Here is a 23596-nt window from a genome sequence, read left to right on the forward strand (position 1 = left end):
ACAGGGGGAAAGGTTTTACCGCGGACAACATAGCTTACCAGAAAGTTCCGGCTCTCTTTGATCCCATGTCCTCAGTGGTTAAACGTGGGACTCTGCTTAGAGACCAAGCTGGCGGTCTAGGGATCCAACCTGCCTGGCCCTAATTCCCTTAAACGCTCTGTCTGCAGAGGCCTATGACAGATCGTTAGAGAAGTCAAGCTCCTTCGCATTGAGAACTATGTATATCCGGGGCAAGCGCCAGTTTACACTGGCGGGTGAGGGTTGACCTCTACAGGATCCTGAACTGGAAGGCCGGATCTGGCCCTACGAAGAACCTAAGCCAGCAGGTATTCATTCATTCGACAAACGTTTGTTGGCTACCAACAAGGACCTATAACTTGTGGTTAAGTTGTAGGGACATTCGGGTTAATCAAACACAGACATTGTCTAAAAAGGGAGGTAATCACTTGGATGTAGAGTGTAAGGTCTGAATCAGCAGCAATTCGTACCAAACTGACATATCTATTGTAATATCCCAAGATGTCAACGTCGAAAGGCTCGCAGGAGCACGTCTCGTTCAACCTGACCCTCTCGGAATCCTTTTATAGAAAACGATATGAAAGTTTGAGGTTTTAAGAAAACTTAAGCTCAGCCTTCTGCTTTGCATTGCCTTACAAGTTCACAAAAACCAGACCTTCAAAACATAGTATCTCTCACCTTTCGGTTGCAAAGTCTACCCGCACATAATTAGGTACTTGGTTTCAGTGTTTAAGTCTCACTTTCAACAGTGCTAGCTAGATAAATGGGCAAAAGTTCTAAAACGGCAACTGAACAGCATTCCCTTGCTGCGACTTGTTATTTGTATGTAGCCTGGAAACACTCAGCACCACAATCCTATGGTGTAAGTAAAGGCCCTTGCGTAGGTTCCAGGGAACCGTCTGTGTCCTTGGGAAATCTTAGTCTGTTAGAAGAGGTAAATCCATATTCATAAACGAGGAGCTTACACTGCTTAAAAATTTAGCCTCAGTGCCCTTGTGTTACTGTACAGAGGGTAGAGGAAGGAAGAAGGGCCAGACTGGTTCCTCTTCCACATAATATGACATACATCTATCTGCAATTGCACTTTTCTCACTGTCTCGTCACAAGTAGGAGAGCAGACGCCTCTGGTTTTCAACCTAAGAACAGAGGGGCCAAGTGGCTGCTTTTAATCATCTAATTATGAATCCCTTAAGAAGTTTCCGTACCATGATCACTCAGCCTCTTCCAGCAGTGTTGTGCCCTCTGTTCCTGCTCAGCTACCACCATTAACATCTCCATAGCAATGTCCTAGGAGGCCGGAATCAAGGCTTGGCTCATCACTTACTGAGACAAGCCCCGCCATTTCTGCGACAAAACCTTTCTAATAGAATGACCCCAAAATTTTCCTCAGCCACCTGACTTTATAAGAAAAATTTGGTGTTCAGTGTATGAGTTTATCTAAGCTATCAGTGGGGGAGATCATACTATGTTGATTTTGAGTAGTGTGAGTCAGAACATTAATACGTGTAAAAAGTTCCTATGCCGAGCCGTAGATAAAAGAGCAAGTTCCAGAGTTGGACAAAGATGATTTTTGAACTTTGATTCCACCTGCTACTAATTATCTAATCTCGACCTGATGACTTAGTGCGTCATTTGTGGTTTCCTTTTCCTCCTCTTTTTGCCAAGGTTTCTCTATGTAGCCTAGCTTGGAACTCACTATATACAGCAGAGTGGATTTAAACTCACAATCCTTCTGCCTCTGCTTACCAAGGGTTAAAATTACAGGTACACATCACTACGACACCTAGGGCTCATTTTCCACTTCTGTGACATGGAAGTAACGATACCTGGATCCCCACAATGTTGTATTGGGATTAACTGAGATAATGTAAAACATTAAGGATTTAGCAAAGTGCATGGCACATGGTAAGTGCTCGGAAAATGTTTCCTCTTATGAACTATGATTCATTCTGCTATGAACTGTTTCCTCTGTTTCTCCGAATAATTCAAAGTTAGCCATACTGCAGAACTCCAATAATTGGGCATACAAAAGGTGGTACCAGGACTGCAAGTCAGACGGCTGGCAAAAGAAACTGCATTTAAAGTTAAGTCAGAAATCAGAGAAGACTTTAGAGGCTTCATGACTAAGATGCCCAACAATGTAAGATACGGGAGAGTGGAAGGCCAAGAAAGTGCCCTTGGGCAAAGTCCGTGATTTTACATTCCTCCTCTGATAATAAGAAATTATATTCTCTACTATGACAAACATGAATCCTAAGTCTGTGTAGGAAAAGACTCTCATAAAGAGAGTCTCTCCATGGAGAAGAGACTCAGTTCTTCCCCTTTTGTATTTTACTTTGGCCTTGACTCCTTTTCCTTCTCTCCCACATGTAACCATCCACTTTTTAAACTTTGGCCCCAATTAGACCAAGACCCTTCTTTCCTTGTTCTCTAATTCAACAAATAAAGCATGCTGCCTATATGTTACATCTTTCTGGGTATCTAGCATGCTAAGCAAATACTGGACCTCTGACCCATACCTCCAGCACAGGATTCTTTTCAAAAAGAAAATTATAGCAGAATCAAATTTCAATCAACACAAAGTGAGTTTTTCTCCACTATGGTGTTTTCTATCCAAGTTCTAGTCAAGCAACAAATGTCTCTAGTGAACCTGTATCCCTTTATCCCATCATCCCTGCAATATAGCAACTCGGAATCCTTCTCTGCTTTCCTTCTTTCCTAGCTCTTTGGGGAGTCCCATAAAAGCTTCAGTCTTGCCGGGTGGTGGTGGTGCACACCTGTAATCCCAGCACTTGGGAGGCAGAGGCAGGTGAATCTCAGTGAGTTATAGGCCAACCTGGTCTATAAACTGAACTAGTCGTACACAGAGAAACCTTGTCTCGAAAAACCACAAACACACAAACACACACACACACACACACACACACACACACTGAGAGCACTTCAATCTTGTCTTCTCTGGCAACAAAAAAGAATTTGTCATATTTTCCTTTACGAGAGTATCATTTACCCAGGGAAGAGGATTACTAAGAATTGTTGAGCTCCCTACAAGAGGTATCTGAAAACACCATGCTAAGCAGCACTACCCTGTCCAGGAGAATTTCCTTTAATGAAATTAAATTGGCCTGTGCAATCAGCGTGGGGACAGCTAGACACATGTGGCTACCCGGGCAATAGAAATATAGCTAGGAGTAACCAAAGAAAATGTGTGGTTTGTGTTCATTTGAAACTAAGCCAAAGGTGGGATTGGTGGCTCAGCAGTTAGGAGTGCCTGCTGCTCTTATAGAGGACCTGAGTTCAGTTCCCAGTACCCAGGTCAGGTAGCTCATAAATGCCTGTAACTCCAGCTCTAGGGAAATCTGACATGGTGTTTTGGCCAGTGTGAGCATCCACTCTCATGTGTACCTACCTCACATATTAAGCCACATATGCTATCACTGGACAGAGGACATTGAAGCTGTTTTACTCACCAATCCCTTTGTTTAATCTAAGACTCACCTTGTTCATTCAAAAGTCAGCAGCACCCATTTGAAGGAATGATTCATTCCTTCCAGGGCTGGGCTTAACCAGCTTATCCATGGTTAACCAATTAGTTTCTGTCCCTAAAGAATATATTAAAGGGGCTGCTGAGATCTCAGTGGTTAAGAGGACTTGTTGCTCTTGTAGATGACCTGGGTTTGGTTCCCAACACCAAAAAGGAGGCTAACAACCATCCATACCTCCAGTTCCAGGAGAATCAGATGCATTCTGACTTCCTTGGATAGCAAGCATGCTTGTGGTGCACAATTGAGCAAAACACGCATACACATAAAATAATCTCTTAAAAATTAAAGAGACAATAATAGTACATTTAAAATCATGATCTTGTAGATAGGAGGGTGCATTTTTTCATATATGCACATCTTGTGTCTTGACTTGAGATAAGAAGGGAAAATACATTTTTCTCTCCAGAGGCCTGTCTAGATAGGTACCAAAGGTCCATTTCATTGTATCTAGTTTTAGCGGATCCACCCAATCCTGAGTTATCTCAGTTCTGGGAATACCTTAAGGATAACTTTAATTGCAAAATGCATTTTTCATATATTCAAATTTCTTCCTTCTAAACAATTATTATAACAGGAAATTCTGCTAAAGCTTACGTGGTACATGTGGAAACAGAATGCAAATGCTCTCTGTGCTGTGGTGAGATGCACTCTAAAATCTAGAACATTTCAGTTCCACATGATCAGCCTTGCCTCAAAAGGACCCCCATTTTATAGGTTATCAGGAAAGTGGGCACTTTAGTTATCCTGTGAAAACAACCCCGGATTTCTATCTAGTGTCACTTATATTATAGCCCCCAACCCTAGCTAGCACTTAGCCCTTCATTCTGTAGACAACCATTCATGCTTCCGCTTACTAAACTGTTCACCCAGCCATTCAAGTACCAAGCACCTACCCTGACTCATCTGATGCTGAGAGCAAAGCAGAATACTAGATAGGTAAGACTCCCCACAAAACTTAGTCTCTAGTAGAGAGAAACATAGATGTTCACGATCCTTTCAGATGTTCTGAAGAAAATACAGTCATGTGGTAGAGAGACGGAGGTCTCTTTGTTGGGGTGGGATGCTCTAAGTTCTGATTACATAGTTACCAGTTTTCCAAAGCCCCCCTAAGGAAGTCGGTGTGGACCACCAGAGTAGCTCATTTCCTGTCTTTTTATCATTGGATTCTTTGTGCCAACATGTTTGGCTTTGAACATAAGATGTAACATTTTTAGAGTAAGTAAGTTTGCTGAATGTTTCTTGGAATTATCTTAGCTAATTCTCATGAGGCACAATTCAGAGGAAGAAGCAACCTGATAAAATGACTTGCCCAAGATCAGGAAATGGAAATTGGGAAAGCCAAGAACTTGAACTTGGCCCAGATTTCTGACCAGAGGCTTTTAACTAGCTAGCAGGTCTCCTGGAATATTATTAATGCTTCTGGAAAATTTGCAGCTTTCCAGCCTCAGACAAACTAGCTGTATTAGGATGTGAGGAATTGGAAGTCCAAGTTGGTAGCAGGCTTCCCAATGGTTCTATGTACTGAATTTAGGACCACTAAAAGAATGAATGAAAAGTGAAAATTCCAGTTCTCTTAAACTTTAAACCCTTATAGTGATCAGTTTAACACTACTGTGTTTTAGTGAAGAAGAACTCTCAGAATCTCCTAGGCCTGTCAAGAAGACCAAAGAAAAAATGCTTTAGGACTTGGAACATAGCTCAGCAGACAAAGTGCCTGCCTTGAAGGCAGGAAACCATGGATTCAGCCCCCATCCTGAACCATCGTGCCTGACAGCACAGAACATAATCCCAGCACTCCAGAGATAGAAACAGGAGAATCACAAGGTAGAGGTCATCCCCATATATAAATCAAGAGGGACACATAACACACACACACACACACACACACACACACACACAGAGAGAGAGAGAGAGAGAGAGAGAGAGAGAGAATCTCAGAAAGAGGTAGGAAGGAAAAGGAAAAAAGAAAGGTATTTTTGTAAATTTCTCTTTCCTGAAGTGTGGTTTTAAGCTAATGGAGTGGATAATCTGAAATGGAGCAGCTCTAGTGATATCACACCCCCTTTGCCAGTTCAGGTGAGTTCTGCAGCCAGCTTCAAGATTTGAACTCCTCCGCAGAACCCACCTGAAATGTGCTCAGAGCTTTTGGGGTCAGATAAGTCGTCACATCTAATATTCTGTATCCTACACCCACATACATGAAGCATGCCCAGCCTTAATGTTAGTTCTTTAGCTGGTCCTCCTCTGGGAGCAGGATGGAGCTATTTTTCCTTGGAAACTAGGTTGGAGACAGACATCCCCAGAGCAGAGGAATGCTTACTTATCTTGACAGATGTCACAGGTCTGCTTAGAGCTGTAAATACAGGATGTCCCAAATACTGCATGGAGCATACTTAGTTTTAAAAATTGCTTTCTGTCTCAAATTCAATTTTAACTAGGCATTTTGGTTTTGTGTTTTTGAAATCTGAAAATCTTGGGTTACAATATCCAAGGCCCCCTTTTAGGGGGCAACCTATGATGTTTCCACGAACATCTAAACCATTTTAACAGACGAACTAGGAAAGGCAGGTGAAGCGTCAGGGACCTGAGCCATAGAGGGAAGCTCCGGAGTGTGAGACAGAGTCAAGGCAGTTCCTTCCACTCTTTAATTGTGGGAGAGATGGAGGCGGGGCGGATGGCATTTCAGTGAGGAACAGGGAGTTCTAAACCTGTCTCCCTTGCTGTCCCCCAAAGGTGGGTGATAAGGATTAGGATCCTACTTTTGCGAGACCCTAATGTTCAGCCCGGACGCAGGCCAGCGGGAGCAAACAGAAGGAAGTACGCCACAGGTTCCAGCCCAGGAGTGGTGCTGGCCGGTGGGACGGGGCGCAGGTTCATGAACCCCACTAGCGGCCCAGGCCCCGCCTCCGGCTCCGCCCCCTTTGTTATCCGATACTTCTCTGGGTCAGCTGGTTCTGGCGTCAGGCGGAGGGATGGGCTGGCTCAGCTCGACCCGGCAGGGCTTGTTTACTATGGCTGATGATCTGGAGCAGCAGTGAGTTACTCCTGTCCGTTTCTCTTTCTATCTCTGTCTGTCTGTCCGGGTCAGGATCCGGGGACTGTCTGTGGTTGCAGACAGCTTCAGACTTTCCCGTCTTTCCTTTTCAGGTTGGCTTCCAGGGAGGGATGGGGTACGCTAAGGAGGCTGCGGAGCTGGGGGAGCGCTAAGGGTTGAGCTTGTGTGCAGCCTGGGGAGTATGACTTTCCACTTAGTCTTCGCGAGCACCCTTGGTAGCGCAGTTTGATTGGTGGTAATGTGCAGTGGATAAGCTTGCTCTTCCCGCCCCCAAAGCAAGCTTGAGAGACGCGGACGTGGGGGCAGCAGCCGGATGCTTGTGGAGACTTGCCCCGGGACCAAAGTCGTGGGTGTGAAAGGCCTTGAAGGAGAAGGAGTGGGAGGGAGAAGTCCCCTCCGCGCTGGGATTAGTGTGGACCTGGCTTGCAAGTTCTTTTAGCCCTTGACCGCCTTGACACGTTCTGCTTGCAATCCTAATTGATGATGTTTTTAATCATTATAAACACATGCTTACTGCAGTGGGTTCAGAATTATGTTTGTTAGATTGAGGGTGGGGGGAGGGTACCGCTCACCCAAGGACATCAAGTTTGGGATGCCACCTGTGGGTGGTGTGATGACGGTCTAACAGGACCAGGAAAAAGTTACTTGGAGAATGACTCAGCTCCAAGGGTTTCATGGGAACAAGGCCTTCCCTTGACCTAATATTTGTCCTTTTGGCAGAAGGAATTAACTTTGTAACAATAGTAAAAATAATAGCGTTGGGGACTTGAAGGAACTTCTCAGGAGAGTATTGCTTTCTAAGAGGAAATTTACGATGCCTACAGAGACTCCGGGGAAACAGCACTAGAGCCAGAAAAGATGCAGGTCATTCAGCTCTGTTTAACAAATAAATCAGAAGATGCTGGTGCCCACAGAAACTTAGAGGCTTGCTCAAAATTCCAGGGGTCTAGAACAGGTTTCAGCACAGAACTGCTCTGTTTCCCCATGAGGATGAGGCACTCCCCGGGCCAGGAAGGGGCTCTGTGCAGTTGGCCTCACTTTCCCATCTCAGCCCTTTCCTCCCTGATAGCACTAGCGCACAGTGAGACAAGACAAGGGCCTGTTCTCTGTCTGGATCAGTGTCTGGAGAAGAAAGGCAAAGGTGTACACATACCCAGTACTCCCCACCCCCGCCCCTTTCAGGACTGTGGAGCACACTGGAGGAGAGCATTTCCCATGAGCTCTTGTAGGCAGTTTCAGAGATATGTGGGCTTCCGGTGCCGTGATCTGACTGGTTATAGTCTCTACAGTGCAAAGAGCAAGTTTCTATTTCGAGACTGGTCAAGAGCTGTGGTCCTGGTCCTGGTGCTTCAGTCCAACAGGGCATTCTGGTAGATGGTTAAAAGGGTCCTGGGTGTCCCTAGGATTAGATTGGTTGAGACTGTCAGCTTTCATATGATGGAAGCCGTTTATATACCACTCCCACACCAACACTAGGTTTCTTTCAAACCTCACACTTTCATTGAGAACAGCTACCTAAAAATAGTAATCTATACAGGTAATGATCGGCTGAGGGGTTTATTAAGTTCTAAGCCTTGTTCTATATGCTCTAGATGTTAACTCACAGATTTCTTTAGAAACTTGTGAGGTAGATACAATTACCTCCCATTTGCGGCTGAAGAAGCTGACACAGAAAGCTAATGTGTCACTGTCTCGCTGCTGCTAAGTGGCCTTGCTGGGATTAGAACTCTAGTTTCTGGCTTTAGACCGCATTCCCTTCAGAAAATAGATACAAATAAATTGTGGTTATATACTGCAATGTTCAGTTGTGCCTCAAAAAGCTGGGACTAGAAGCTCCACAGAGGAGGCATTCTTTTTCTAACTTGCTGGTGACCTCTCTGGGAATTAGCTTGCTCACCTGAGAAGCAGAGGCTGAACTAGGTGATTTTCCAGAAAACACCCTAATGTAGCATCTGTGCTTCCCGTGATGTTCGGGGGGGGGGGGGGGAGGCACTGTATATGCTACAAGTAGCTGGGATGGTTCTTCCACAGGGTGGCCTTGTGAGCCTTCTCGTGCTCATACCCACAAGCCCTTGCTGCAGCTTCTGGCAACCATCCTATAGCCTTCACCTAGGCAGAGTTCACAAAAAGAGGAATAACATGAAAGATAGGGGAAGTAGAGTAGAAACTGTGATTCACTGAGCAGTTCAGTTTGTGGCAGGTACTTGACAAGGTTCCTTTCCTATCTGGACCTCAGAGCCAGTCTATTTATCAGTGGCAGGTCTGTAATTCAGAGCCAGGAGTTCTATTCACTCCAAAACTGGAGCTTGTAACCTCAATGGCTTAGTCACTGGGTGTGAAGGAGAAAGCAGGATGAGTTACCACTTTTACTCTAGGACATAGGTAAGCTTTCTTCTCACTTTACAACCTGAAGAAGTAGGCCAGAGTCACCTGTGTCTCTTGGTGGACAGTAGGACATGAACCCAGATAGCCCTCCCCTGCTCCCTGCCTACCCCAGCTCCAAGTTCAGAGCTGATGGGTTTCGCAATCAGGGACTAACAGCGGCCCATACTTCCAGAAGCGTGTAAGATAACAGATGGCATGGGAACTTGTCTGTCCTCCCCTAAAAGAACAGCTAGTTCTGGGGGTGACAGAAATAATGGAAATATTAAAGTCACTCCCTCTCCCTTTGAAATCTCCTTGAACATAAATTATGATAACCACTATCAACGGGGAATTGTGACACTCCAGGAAGACAATAGATGGGAAAAAGTCGTTTTGTGCACATGGTGTTGTAATATCTATCAAGGGCCATTGTTGTCAATAGCCATTTGCCAAGGAAAAATAACAGTATATGGGCCTGCTAGGGCATTGCCGACGCTGAAGGCCATGAGGAGTAGGCCTCCTATGGCTGGGAAACACCTTGTACCCTGATAACTCATGGAGCTATCAGCAAGACTGGGAACTTTTCAGTGTGGCCAACAAGTGCCTCTCTGTCTCGTAGGCCTCAGGGCTGGCTGAGTAGCTGGCTCCCCACTTGGCGCCCCACTTCCATGTCTCAGCTGAAGAATGTGGAAGCCAGGATCCTCCAGTGTAAGTAGAGGAAACAGTTTGCACCTCCCTTTAAATGTCTGGAAAAGATACAAGATCTTCTCCAAGCTGGGTCCACTGAGCCCACCGATTCCTGATGAGCAGTGTATGGGCCAGAGGAAAGAAAATCGGTAGTTTGAGGGGAGGGGCAGACAGAGGACACAGTATTTCATAACAGTGGTCCCTCAACTCCCTAGCCCTGTGGTAACCCCTTCCACATCCTCCAGTTTCATCTTAGGCCCTATACATTCCAGTGTGCATTAATGCACACAGATACTTCGCCCCTTCATCTTTTCCCTATCTCTTCATTTTCTTCCCTCTCTCCTAAACACATAACTAAGCACATTTTAATTCACCACCTTCCTACTTGAGTGTCAGCAATCCTGTTTTTTCTAATATTGCTATTTCCTGCCTTCTACTAGATGTAACCTACCAGCTGCCTGGTTACCACAGTTATTTGGAGTTCACACAGACCAGATTGCGTGAGCAATATTGAAGAAGGTGACCCATGAGCAGCACTAGCCTTTGGTTCCAGCAAGACCCCAGGCTCATATCTCCCCATAACCCCACCCCATCATGCCCAACCCTGCTGTTCCGCCCAGGTGGAGCTACTGTCTCTGGCCTGAAAGGAACCACGGCTCTCAAGCCTCCATCCAGATGCGTCTGATTCACCCAGGAAGCTCTTCCATATGACTGTTGGCACACTAGCAAGAAGAAAAACACTGCCCCACCTCAGTGTCTAAGAGGAATAAGCCCTTGGCTCAACCCACTCCCATCACCACTCTACCCAGCTAGACCACAGTTCTCTGTCTTCTCCAAACACATGCAAATTCAAGAACAACGAGTCCAAGGATTGTTTGACATCAGGGACCCAAAGGGAGTTGGGCACAGCATCTTGATCCCTCTTATAGCCTACGGACCAAATGGTCTGCACATTTCCCTTAGATTTGAATTCATTAGTTTATGAAGTATAAAAGAAAACTTACCCTGCTACTTATTAAGTCTTTTTAAATGACTGTATAAAATTGCTGTCATTGGGAAGATATCATTCTCGGTTCCCCATACTACAAGAACAGCTGGGGATTTAGGGCTAAGGATCGGAGTCAGTGGATAGAAATCACTAAAGACATCAAGAGCAGGGAGTTCTTTCTGAATGGAATCAGCGAGATTCTTGGTAAAGAAAAGTCCAGGACTTACACATCAAATCAAAGGTAGAAGCCAAGGGACTGGATCAGATCTGAAGACAGGCCTGGGGAAGGGGCTTGTCCTACTAACCTAGGGTTCAGGCTAAAGCCGGTCTAAGGAGGCTGGAGATAGACGGGAGCTGTTGATGGTCACTTTTTGTTTCTGAGATAAAACAGTGACCAAATCAAACCTGGGGAGGAAAAGTTTCTGTGGCTCACAGATTACAGGACGGGAGTGTAGAGGCAAGAACTGAAGCAACAGCCACAGAGGGCTTCAGCCTACTGGCTTGTCGGTTTACCCTGGAATTCTTCCCTTCCCAGGTCTCCAGAACAAGTTCCTGGCCCGTTATGTTTCCCTCCCAAACCAGAACAAGATCTGGACGGTGACTGTGAGCCCAGAGCAAAAGGATCGCACCCCTCTGGTGATGGTACATGGCTTTGGGGGCGGCGTGGGCCTCTGGATCCTCAACATGGATTCGCTGAGTACCCGCCGCACTCTCCATACCTTTGATCTGCTTGGCTTTGGGAGAAGCTCAAGGCCAACATTCCCAAGGGACCCAGAAGGAGCTGAAGATGAGTTTGTGACCTCAATAGAGACATGGCGGGAGACGATGGGAATCCCCACCATGATCCTCCTGGGGCACAGTTTGGGGGGATTCCTGGCCACTTCCTACTCTATCAAGTATCCTGAGAGGTAATATGAACTACCCTCGCCCCTCATGACTGACTCCGTGCCTTACCAGGCGCATTCCAATACTGATTTCCACTAAAACTCACTTCCCAGCAGTTTAAGAGGCATGAGACCTCCAGGCAAACACAGTGTACCCTCTGTTTGTTTCTTCTCTTAATGTAGAGTTAAACACCTTATTCTGGTGGACCCATGGGGCTTTCCCCTACGACCAACTGACCCCAGTGAGATCCGTGCACCTCCAACCTGGGTCAAGGCTGTGGCATCTGTCCTGGGGCGTTCCAATCCACTGGCTGTTCTTCGAGTGGCTGGGCCTTGGGGTGAGTCACCTCCAGGAGAAGAACTCTATCTTTAACCTGAGGCCACCCCATTTACCACTGCCTTGGTGCACCTGGTCTCCTGCCATCCTCACATGTTCATAAAACAGAGCCTGACCTGGCATTGTCACTTAACACGATCATCAGGACAGCATTTCTTTATTGGAGCCTTCAGATGGTTGTCATATTTTCCCTCCATCTGTATCAGCAGAGAGAACAGAATGACCGCCTTATGTGTCGGCAGATCCCAAAGAAAGGAAGGGGCTATGGCGTGTGGCTTCTCTGTTTCTCTGCTGTGAGTTTATATGACCACCTGTCTGCAGTAACTATCACTCAGTCCCGTTCCTACAGCAAGGAGGGCTCTGAACCTCAGCTTCTAACGTAGCACAGTGCAGACAAGTCACTCTGAACCATGCACGCACTGCTCTAGAAACACATCTCCGCTCTGGGTTTCTTAGCATTGAGTAGCTGTCAGAAGGTTCTCTATGCAAAAGAGACAGCAGGCCACACTGTAGCGCGTCTGTCAGAGGCTCCAGTCTCATCTCACACTGCCCACGTGCTTCCCTTTGAGGAGCTTTTTACACTGGTGAAGTAAAAAGATTCCTTTTATTGAAAAGATTGGTGACCCTGTTTTGTACCGATAGCTTATTTTTGTATAGAAATGTCCAGTAGTCGCTAGTTGCAGTGGCTGAAACAGAATGGCTCCTAAGGAAGAGTGGAAAATGAGCCCTGATGTAGAAGGTAGCACAGGAGTTCTGGAAGAAGAGGGGCAAACAAGGGACACGGGTGCCAAAGGGGAGCAGGCAGGCAGAGGGCTGACCTTAGTCCAAGTGGCTCCAGCAGGCACCCCTGCCATCCTTCCTGCTCTAACCATTCTCCCCTTTCCTGGCCTTGGATCAGGCCAGGTTCATTCAGGGCCTCAGCTACTGTGTTGGCTGGCTGCCTGGCAGCCATGGGATTGTGTCAGAGAGGGCTTGTGGCTATATTCCCAGTTCTTCCCCAGACACCTCTCACAGACAAAAGACCTGCAGGGCAGAGAAAGCGGCCAATAGGTCCAGTCCCCCAGTCTGCCCGCATATACCGATGGCGTACATGTGCACTGTGATGAGAGGCGCGGTGTCCCGAGCCTGGGCCAGCGGTGCCATTAAGGTCACTCTCCATGTATTCTGTTACAGCCTGAAAGTGAGAGAGTGCTCGGAAATAGGAGTTTCATCCGCTACCTTCAGAAGAATAAAAAACTATCAGGGTTCCCATGAGGCCGGGGAAGAGGGGGACACACCTCAGACTGGAAATGAAAATTCTCTTAACTGCAGACACTCACAGAACCTGTGGACCTGTAGGGAAAGCCTTGGGATTTACTGAAGTGAAATCGCCTGGCTCCTGGGGGTTAGGCTGTGTCTAATCTCACTGGTGAGCAGCAGTCAGCTCTGACGTTTGAAGTCGTCTGTTTCTTCCCAGCAGGCTTCTTCACCCTTGCCACTGCCATGTTAAATGCATAAAGGAACCAAATGCTTAGATAAATTTGGTTCAGGTTGTTTAAACATGAGCAGGCAGGAGTTTATTCTCTGTCCCCAGCACCACCACCCACACTGGCCACTCCGTTTTTTTGCGTGGTTTGGATTTGGGTGATTGTTGATGTTGTTCTTTGGTAGGGGCTTAAATAGGGTCTCACTGGATCCCCTGATTGACCTTAAACTTGAAATAGTTCTCCTGCCTCGGCTTGCTGAGCGCTGGAATTGCAGGCACATGCCATGCTCCCAGCATCATGCTGTTGTTTCTTCAATCCTTTCCCAGGACCTGGGCTGGTGCAGAGATTCCGTCCTGATTTCAAGCGCAAGTTTGCAGACTTCTTTGAGGACGATACCATCTCGGAATATATCTACCACTGCAATGCACAGAATCCCAGGTGAGGGCGGCTCCCAGGACCAGCCCAGGGCGGGCGGCTTAAAGAGCTGCAGAGTTTTGTGATTTAGTCTTCTTCCATAAAACTCTGACTCAGGGGAACGTGAGCACCAGCAGGCTTGATCATTTCCAGAGAGTTCCCTAGGGGTGGCCACTGAAGGTATAGAAGATAATAGATTTAATTAAAGAAGCTGTCCCTCTCTACAGACCTCATGGCTTCCCTAGGAGTCAGCAACTGGCCTGATGAGAAATAGTATGGAAAACATTTAAAAGGCAGTTTTTAACTGAAAAACTAATTTTTTTAAAGAAATTTTATTGTTGGGTTTTGGTTTGATTTTATAGGCAAATGTGGTTTTTGCTTGTTTTTAAGGCAAATAGAGAAAGAAACAGCTTTGAATATCCACGATCTTCAATTTCCAAGTTTCCTCATTTTCAGTTTAATATTTCATGTAACATTGTTTCAGAGAGACTCCTAGAATGTGTCCCTTTGTATAAATACACATGACGTATCTATAAAATACATGTCTGGAATATAGACATAGAAAGAATATGCATTTATTTCAGTTATATACACCTCGAAATAGCTTAGAATGGGCATGAAAATCCTTCTACTCTTTTAAAAGTATGGATGTGTTCAGAGAACTGAGAGGCTCTCATCTCTGACTACTCACAGACAAGCTCCAAAAGCTGCTGACCTGCAGGTTTGGGAGCACTGACAGCCAGGACAGAGCCAAGAAAGTAATCTCCCACAGCCAGGCTCTGTGAGATGCTGATACCAGCAGGGCACACTGGTAGCACTCACCCTGACCTTGCAGGAGCCATAGACAACTACCCACCTCTTTCCAAGCCTGTCCAAGTCACCGTGACCCCAATGTTGTGAGGGAGGTGAGGCTCAACCTTTCAGCCATACTGTGAGCATTAGTCTCGATACAGCGTGGGAGCCAGTATTGCATGTGATTATGACTAGTAGCAGGGTCCCAGCTAAACAATGCGCCATAGGAACCTCAGCAGTTAAAGTGGACACCCCAGCTTCCTGCTCTTGGATTCCTCTCAGTCCCCATGGGCTCATCATCAGCCCCGTCTGGTGGCCAGCTCTCTTTCTCTCCCTCCAGACATTTTATAGCACCAAGCACTTTTATTCTAGTTGACAGATTTTCAGTAATTCTCATCAGTTCTTTGGAAAACATGACTCTGGCCCAAGGGAAAATGTTTGAATAGTGCCTTCTTCATCCACCTAGACTTGGGAGCTCTGTATATATCTTCATTCTTTTCATCTTGTCCTGAGAAAGTGGGCATAGTTCCCTCCAGTTTGTATATGAGAAAACTGAGGTATGTTCTGGTTACACGATTTGCTAAGAAGACACGATTTAAATGCATATCTGACAGACTGCAGAGTCCGTGGTACCATGTCTCCTAAGATGTTCTCTGCTTCTGCTGGTACAGACAGAATTCATCCCGAGGTGCAAAGGAAACCAGAAATGTAACTACACCGAACAGGCAGAGCCCAGGAGGGAGCACTGTCCTCATCCTCCCTACCTCCCACAAAAAGCTACAAGCTAGTCAGAAAGTTGGCTCCTGTCCCAGCCTCACATAAACCTGATAGGGAGATTGAATTCACATTTGTGGTGTCCCTCTAGGAGCAGCTGCTGATCCCCAGTCTCAAAAGTCTGGTGCGTTTTCATTCTTCATCCCCGAGTGTCTTTAGCACATCCTTCTCTGTCTAACGCTCACTCCTCAGGGCTCACTTCTAGTGAACTCTCCCTCTGTCTCCTCAGCAGCTAAGCCCCTTATCCATGTTCTGTACCTCCAACCCCTTTTAATAGTCCTTAGAACATTGGGGCGTTGGTGGGCACGCCTTTAATCTCAGCACTTGGGAGGTAGAGACAGGTGGATCTTTGTGAGTTCGAGGCCAGCCTCGTCTACAAGAGCTAGTTCCAGGATAGCCAGAGCTGTTATACAGAGAAACCCTGTCTCGGGGATAATAGTGATAATCATCATCATCATCATCATCCTTAGGACATTTTGAGTTAAAGCATAGTCTTCAGATTATTTAGCCACCACCTTCCAAAGATGTAAGCAACAGTGCTAACTCCAAGCAGGGTAGGCCCAGCACCTGTCCCATTCCTGTGTCCCTTCACCCAGCCCAGGTGTAAATATATATTACATAAATACTCAGTGTGTTCTTGAACAGCTCCCTATGCCATGGGGGTTTTCACATCATGCCCTGAGGTGTGTCACTCATCTCCTAATCTCGTCAATATTTAATGAGCCGGCACTGGCTATGAGAAGATTATAAAGACAGTAAGTTCCAGCCCAGCCTCTGAAAAGCAGCAAGTTGACATTTTCTGCTTCGGGGTTTGTTTATATGTCAATCATCTCACTGTTTTGTTCCCTCAGTGGGGAAACGGCATTCAAAGCCATGATGGAGTCCTTTGGCTGGGCCCGGCGCCCCATGTTGGAGCGAATTCACTTAATTCGAAAAGATGTGCCCATCACCATGATCTATGGGGCTAACACCTGGATAGATACCAGCACAGGGAAAAAGGTGAAGATGCAAAGGCCGGATTCCTATGTCCGGGACCTGGTAGGTTGACGTGCCAAGGGGTGGGAGTTGCAGCGGACAGTGGGTGACAGAGGGTGATCAAAACCAGAACAAAAATATACAGATGAGATGGAGCACTGGCTTTGAAAGCTTGCCCCTCCCCAGCCCCCTGCTAGAGAGTTAGGAATTTCCTTTCCTGTGCAGTCCAGTTCAGGTAAAAGACAGGCTCCCAGTGAGCAGCCAGGCATGTGCTTCCATTCCAGACCTCCAGACTCCCCATCGTCCCTCCTAAACCACAGCAGTGAGCAGCAGGCTGTGTAGCGGAGGTTGCAGTGAAAGCCTTCCCGCCACACTTGCCTCCTGCACCCCTCCCCCTTCCCTAGGAGGTGCATAAAACAAAACAGATGAGCGGTTGGGCTTCTGAGCAGGAAAGACACAGGGGATGTCGCCCTAAAATAAAATGGGCTTTTGACAGTCACTGCACCAAGGAGTGCGCAGTGTTCAGAGAAAAGGCAGGGTCTTGCTTCTGAGAAGAGTGAAGCGCAGCAGGCCAGCAAGATTTGAGGGAAGGGTGGGAGAAGAACTGGTAAGACCACTTCCCAGTGCTGGGACTTGAGAGCTGAGCCCACTGTCATGTCCACAGGAGATCGAGGGGGCATCGCACCACGTCTATGCCGACCAGCCACACATCTTCAACGCTGTGGTAGAAGAGATCTGTAACTCGGTCGACTGAACTGCTCTGAGAAAAAGAGGAAGAAGCCAGAGTTGCTGCCACCTCCCTGTCCTAGTCAGAACCTCTGTCCTTTCCTTACCAACTAACACGTGCCAGCCAGGCAGAGTCGGGCTGTTCCCGAGATAGGACCACAGTGAAAATGAGCACTTTTGATCCCATGCTGAGGGCAAGAGGCAGAATCCACAAGAGGCCTTGAACTTCCCACTCTGGGGAAGAGCATAAAGGGTTGCCTAGTGCCACCCACTCTCTCCACGCCAAGTGTTACCAAGTGGTGATTATGAGGAGATTGCATGAGCCGTGCCCTTCCTCTGGACAGAGGGGGGCTCCCTGCAGCCTTTCTAGTTTGGGAATGTGTCAGAGAGTAGGTTCCATGCAGGAACTTCTTCCTTCTCCATCACTCCATGCCTGCATCTAAACCCAGTTCCCGCCTACCCACCAAGGGCAGCTCTGCTCACCTGCACAGACCCTTCCATGACCTCATTGGCAGAAGAGGAAGGATGGACCACATCAGGGCAGGATGGAACACAGCTCTGCATGCTGGGTTCTAGCAGAACTGGGTATATAGCCCAGGTCTGCTGGCTTCCAGCACATAGTGTAAGCTTCATTCACCAAGGGTCCATGCAAACACCTCTGCTGTGGAGCTGGTTCAAAACTAATCTTGCTCCATACTCTAACCTGTTATACAGGCACACTGTTATCTTGAGCTGTGTCTCAATCCTGGTTTCCTAAGTTGGGACACTTGAGACTCTTTCCCCTTCCTCCTCCCACTGTGAGGCTTTAAGCCTCTCCTGTGCCTTGGGCCCTAAAGCCCCATGTGTAGTATAGAGAAAAGATGGCTCCTGGTGGAGAAGGGGAAAGGCCCTTCTGCCCTGGAGTCGTGTCTGGACTCACGAAGTCCACAAGTATCTGCAGCATTTTCTACCTAGCCCCAGAGCTGAGGTCCCCTGAGAGCTCCTGCCCATGGCTCACGGAGGAGCTTTAAGCCAGCAGTTCTCTGTCCTCATCAGCCACAAAATGCTTCTCACTGCCTGACCCTCTATGCCTGCCATCTGTCACCATGGTCTCCAACTCACTCTGCTTCAGAATTACCCATCGGCCCTCTCCCATGGATCTCATTCCAGATCCTGCTCTAAGGCTTTGGGTGCTAGGCTGGGCCTGGCCCCAGAAGCAGGGCAGTTCCTGCCTCTCCTTCTCTTTTATAAAGCCAACCCTTTCACCAGAATAGTATTAACCCCTGGTGCTTTGTACTGCTGGTCCAGCTGCCTCGGGCTCTTTTTCTAAATTAATAAAGAAGAGTAAAACCTATTTGCTGTGATACTGTTTAATATTGGTCCAACAAGACCACTGGGCGGCCCTGCCTTGCAGCAGTCTGTGTAGTCCCCAAACAAGAGAATGAAGCCAAAATGGTACCATTCATGCGCTGCTGTCTCCCACAGACTGTCTCAGACAGCCTGCTCCTGACGGAAGGGGGCTTAGGCCAGAGCACAGCTGGCTTCAACCCCAGTCAGCAGGAGAACTGTGAGGTGCTGGGTGCGTACTTGTCCCCGGTCAGTCCCGTCAACCTAGGTCTAGGCCTTCACAACCCTACTTCCCAACTTCTCTCCATTCTGAGTCTCAGCTCACATTTTCCTTACACAGAGAAGCCTGCCTTTCCCACACCCAACCTAGACGTTCCTGTTGCATGTCTGCATTGAGACTCAACTGCCCCTCTTTGGAATTGTAAACATGAGAGTGAAGAGAGCTGCTTAGTGGCTAAGAGCCCTTGCTGCTCTTCCAGAGACCTAAGTTAAGCCCCCAGCACCCATGTCCCATGTCTGTCTGGCAACTACCAGTTGGAACTCCATTCCCAAGTGGAACTCTAGCTTCTGCAGTGATTTGTATGCACATGCCCACATGGATGTGCGTATGCATGCGCACACGCGCGCGCACACACACACACACACACACACACACACACACACGGGATGGAGCAATGGCTCAGCAGCTAACAGCACTTGCTGCTCTTGCAGAGAACAAGTTCGGTTCTCCAAAAACTCACACACACTTGTAATGGCAGTTTCAAGGCATCCAGGGTATGCTCTAGCCCCTGTGGATGCATACGTCACACACACTTGTAACGGCAGTTTCAAGGCATCCAGGGTATGCTCTAGCCCCTGTGGATGCATACGTCACACAGCCACACGCATACACATAGATTTTAAAATCTCTGAAAAAAGCTCAAGGCTTTGTTTAATATCCGTGTTTCTCCCCTAGACGGAAGCTGTGTAAGGACAAGGGACACATTTGGTACATATTTCCATAATATATGTTGGCTTTCATCAAGGCAAAGAAGCAAGATATGCCAGATAATCAAAACAATGTTCAGTCATCGCCAACAGTACCTGCACTTGCTTGCTAAGTCAGCCCAGAATGCCAGCTCCAACTGCAACTGATACATGCTGAACTCATGGACAAACAGACACAAATGCCATCTTTGCTGGAGGTGGTTGTACAGTGGACATATTTGAGCACTACTATACACATGTCAGCTGGAGAGATGGCTCCATGGTTAAGAGCACCGCGTGCTCTTCCAAAGGTCCTGAGTTCAATTCCCAACAACCACATGGTTACTCACAAGGGACAAGGACTCCAAAAAAATGAAAGACATGCTCTCTTCCTTGATGAGAAATCGCAGTCTCCGTGGAGAGAGACACTTAACCAATTTTTAAGTAAAGTAATTTAAAACTGTAACTGGAAAAGTAATGAGTGTTACAGGGAGCCTGTTGCAGAAGTGATGGCAGCTGAGCCTGAGTGGAGGGTGGCAGGCGGGAGAGGACACTGTGAGAGAGAGAGAGCCCACTGGTTCTGGGATGCATTTGAGGAGGTTGCCATGAACCCGCTCACACAGATCCATGGCTGTGTAAAGAATGTGTTCGTTCTGTCTCTGGAAAAAAAAAGGGGGTAGGAGGAACAATGGAAGGGGGCACATGGCACACAGCACATGTGGAGTTGGTTCTCTTCCACCTTTATGTGGGTCCCAGAGATCAAACTCCGGAAGTCGTCAGGCTTGCAGGGGCAAGTGCTCCTACTGAGCCACCTCTGCTGTCGAAGAATGTGTAGGGGGCTGGCAATGTGGCGTAGTGAGTAAAGGTGTCTCCAGTCTGAGTTTCACTCCTGGAAACCACACGATGGAAGAAAACTGATTCTCACAAGTTTCTCTGACCTCCACATGTGTGTCATGGCATGTGCCTTGCACGCACGTGCAAACACACACACACACACACACACACACACACACACACACCATCTGAAGACTCTTCCTCACATTCCCAGGGCTAGGACTAGGAAATGACTGTGAACAGACTACCTAATTGGCACCGTTCATGATGGGCTCCAAGGACTTACACTGCCATGTCCTTCAGGATTCTAAAGGCCTAGCAGTCTGTATGGAGAACTTGCTCAGATAAAGTGCTGCGAAGACACAAGAGGTGCTGGGACTACCAGGAAATATGCTGTATTTTAACTTTCTCATCAAGGTAGACCAAAATCAAGTCTGATTTCGTTGTCAAAAGAATGGGAAACTCCTGAGGAGTGCGTCTCTGCTCTCTGATACATCACTACACTTTAAGAGCACAGTGGCGGGGCTGGATAGATGGCTCAGTGGTTAAGAGCATTGCCTGTTCTTCCAAAGGTCCTGAGTTCAATTCCTGGCAACCACATGGTGGCTCATAACCATTTGTAATGAGGTCTGGTGCCCTCTTCTGGCCTGCAGACATACACGCAGACAGAATACTGTATACATAATAAGCAAATAAATAAATATTAAAAAAAAAAGAGCACAGTGGCCGGTGTGCACAGGCAGAGAAAATGACCCTATATGACTAGTGTCAACATAGTTCCCAAATAGCGTGCGATGAGTGGATGGTGTCTGCCACTTTAGACATCCTGTGACCTTTGGATTCTCAGAGTCTTCCTTGGCTGGGATATTAATTACTCTTTTCTTTTTTTTAATATTTTTATTTATTATGTATACAGTGTTCTGTCTTCATATATGCCTACTCGCCAGAGAGGGCACCAGATCTCATTACAGATTCACTGGAACTTAAAGGATCGTTTTGACAGGAGTGGGGTGTGGGGTATAGACTTTCGTGATGGGGAAGACACAGCAGCAGGAAGCTATCAGCCATTGCATCCACAGTCAGGAAGCAGAGATGAAACTGTTGCCCCTCTCACTTTCTCCTTTTCATTCAGCCTGGGATCCCAATTCATGAACAAAACCTCTCACGTCCAGGGCGGGTCTTCCTACCTGAGTCAGAACTCTTTGGAATTGACAGACACACCCAGATGTTTGTCTTCTTGGTGGTTCTGAATCCAGCCATCACATGGATATGGTAGAAAGGTTCCTTGCCTTTCCTCTTTCCTCTCTGGCCTCTGATAAGAGCCTGGTCTACTCTGCAAGATGCCTGAGAGTTTGAAAGTGAGCTGCAACCCAAGTCTGGTGAAATATCTCGGAACAAACCATCTCTAATTATTTTTAGGTTTTATTTGTCTCATTTTTTGCTTTTTGAGTCAAGGTCTCACTGTACAGCCCAGGCTGTCCTAGAGCTTGCTGTGTGGCCCAGACTAGATTAGAGTTTAAATCCTCCTGTTTTGTCCTCCCGAGTGCTAGGATGCAGGTGTGCCCACCATGTCCAACTGTTCATAGTGTTAGTTCAGTATTACTCTGTCATAATAGTCTGTCGCTATCCTGTCAAAGGTCACTCGACTGAGACTGAGAAGGAAAATCAATGCCCATCTAGCCCCTTGGACACTATGAGAATAACTCATTCCTAGAGAACACTAACGATCCATTCATGGTTCTGGGTATACAGAGTTCTCTTCTCTAGCCCAGGAAAACTCCATACCCCTGGTTGGTGGCTTTGCCAAAGGACTGAAGTCTACAGACCTTGCCTCACTAGAAATTGGTGTCCCTTCTCCCTGGAGTGTCCCGAGACCTAATTCATTGTAATTCAGCAACCGCATATTTTAGCTAACACACATGAGAACAAATTGTACAAAGTAACAGCTGAAAAAGATTAAAAATGGGCGTTGCAGCTTGCATTGATGTTTCATTTTCTCTGTTTGAAGAGCCTGACTTTGGAAAAGAAGTGTTTGCAGCATACAGCTGATGACACGAAGGTAGCAAGGACTGCAGGTGTGCGCTACCGTGCCCAACTCGGGGACAGGATTTTTGTCAGGGCTCACAACTCATCAATAAATCAGAGACTTATTGACCTCTGATGAATTTGAACAAAAGTTAGTTTAGGTATCATGTATTTTTCTTAAATTTTTCAAAGTAGGGAAGAGTGCATGTCTGTGCGGGAGAAAGGGGAGAATTGCCTAATGGTCTCAGAAGCTCCTTGAAGTGCGACCCCACAAGCCAGAAGCCCTGCAGTGTAAGTGTCTGCGCCTCTACTCACCAATGTATCTGGAACTGAGTGGGAAACGGCCGCAGTTATTTATTTATTTTGTTTTTACATGGACTTGGAGACACAGGGCAAGACTAGGCTGACGAACTCTCCACCAACCGCCATCCTCAAGTCAAAAGCATCTGTCCCCGTGCGCCCAGGAACCCTGTGACGTGCACCATGAAGATACTGATACCTCCCTGGTTTGACTTGATGGGACTGAGTCCAGATGCCCCGGAGGATGAAGTTGGCATCAAGAAGGCAGCAGAAAACGTCAAGACTTTGATTGAACATGAGGTGAAGAATGGGATCCCTGCCAATCAAATTGCCCTGGGTGGCTTTTCGCAGGGCGGGGCCCTGTCCCTCTACACAGTCCTTACCTGCCCCCACCTCTGGCTGGCATCATGGCATTGAGCTGTCGGCTGCCTTGCATCGGAACTTTCCCCAAGCAGCCGATGGAAGTGCCAAGGACCTGGCCATCCTTCAGTGCCATGGGGAGCTGGATCCCATGGTATCCATTCAGTTTGATGCCCTGACAGCTGAGAGGCTCCAGTCTTGTGTCACAGCTGCCAGGATCCAGGTCAAGACATACCCAGTTATCATGCACAGCTCCCGTTCAGGAGATGGCAGCTGTAAAGAATTTCTGGAGAAGCTTCTGCCTCCAGTCTAAGGAGTTGCTGGCTCCCACTACAGTCCCCCAGCTCACGAGGGACCCAACAAGCAAGCAATGCACCATCTTGGATCTAAGCCAGTCAAGCCATTGTCCGTCCGTTCCCCCCCCCCTTCCCGTCCTCTTCCCACAGGCCTCTGGGGCAGGTGGCCAAGATTGCCCAGGTCTTCCAGCTGACCTCGGTCATACAAGTCAGCAACAGAAGTGGGCTGCTTTCTTGCCTACTTCCCTAGAGCAGGCACCAGCAGTGGTATTGGAGGGGTTGTACGCAGCAGGAGAAAGGGGCCCAGCTACTGACGCACTCACTCAGGACCTCACTCACGGGCCCGCTCCTGCCACGTCAAGCTTTGGTCCCTGGAGACATCATGGGCCTCCCCACCCCAGTGATTCTGCCCGGATAATCGCCCCTCACACCTCACTGCAGCTGCTTCTCTGTCACGAATATGT

At 47.4% G+C, this 23596-nt stretch overlaps 1 protein-coding gene and 1 pseudogene across 4 annotated transcripts; both read left to right on the plus strand.

The window, feature by feature from the left end:
- Window positions 1-307: 307 nt before the first annotated feature.
- On the plus strand, window positions 308-18358 carry Abhd4 (abhydrolase domain containing 4, N-acyl phospholipase B). Of its 4 annotated transcripts, none has more exons than XM_041634195.1 (7): window positions 308-326; window positions 9602-9690; window positions 11193-11565; window positions 11725-11879; window positions 13671-13782; window positions 16176-16362; window positions 16964-18358. In XM_041634195.1, the coding sequence occupies exons 2-7, from the start codon at window positions 9651-9653 to the stop codon at window positions 17051-17053; spliced, it is 957 nt and encodes a 318-aa protein (XP_041490129.1). In that variant the 5' UTR covers window positions 308-326; window positions 9602-9650; the 3' UTR covers window positions 17054-18358. The 4 variants fall into 4 exon arrangements, with proteins under 4 accessions (XP_041490129.1, XP_041490127.1, XP_041490131.1 ...); XM_041634193.1 differs by lacking the exon at window positions 308-326 and adding an exon at window positions 6534-6597; XM_041634194.1 differs by lacking the exon at window positions 308-326 and adding an exon at window positions 6577-6710.
- A 98-nt stretch (window positions 18359-18456) lies between these two features.
- LOC121434904 lies at window positions 18457-23149 on the plus strand (annotated as a pseudogene).
- The last annotated feature ends 447 nt before the right edge of the window (window positions 23150-23596 follow it).

Source organism: Microtus oregoni, unplaced genomic scaffold, assembly GCF_018167655.1.
Source record: "Microtus oregoni isolate MIOR12 unplaced genomic scaffold, Mior012 000045F_ref0000178, whole genome shotgun sequence".
NCBI lineage: Eukaryota > Metazoa > Chordata > Mammalia > Rodentia > Cricetidae > Microtus > Microtus oregoni.

Bases quoted from the DNA above. Each gene is read 5' to 3' on its own strand.
- Abhd4 (XM_041634193.1), top strand. From the start codon at position 6,536: ATGGGCTGGCTCAGCTCGACCCGGCAGGGCTTGTTTACTATGGCTGAT. The intron at 9,691-11,192 runs GTAAGTAGAGGA...TTCCCTTCCCAG, and splicing joins GGAAGCCAGGATCCTCCAGT to GTCTCCAGAACAAGTTCCTG. The intron at 13,783-16,175 runs GTGAGGGCGGCT...TTGTTCCCTCAG, and splicing joins TGCAATGCACAGAATCCCAG to TGGGGAAACGGCATTCAAAG.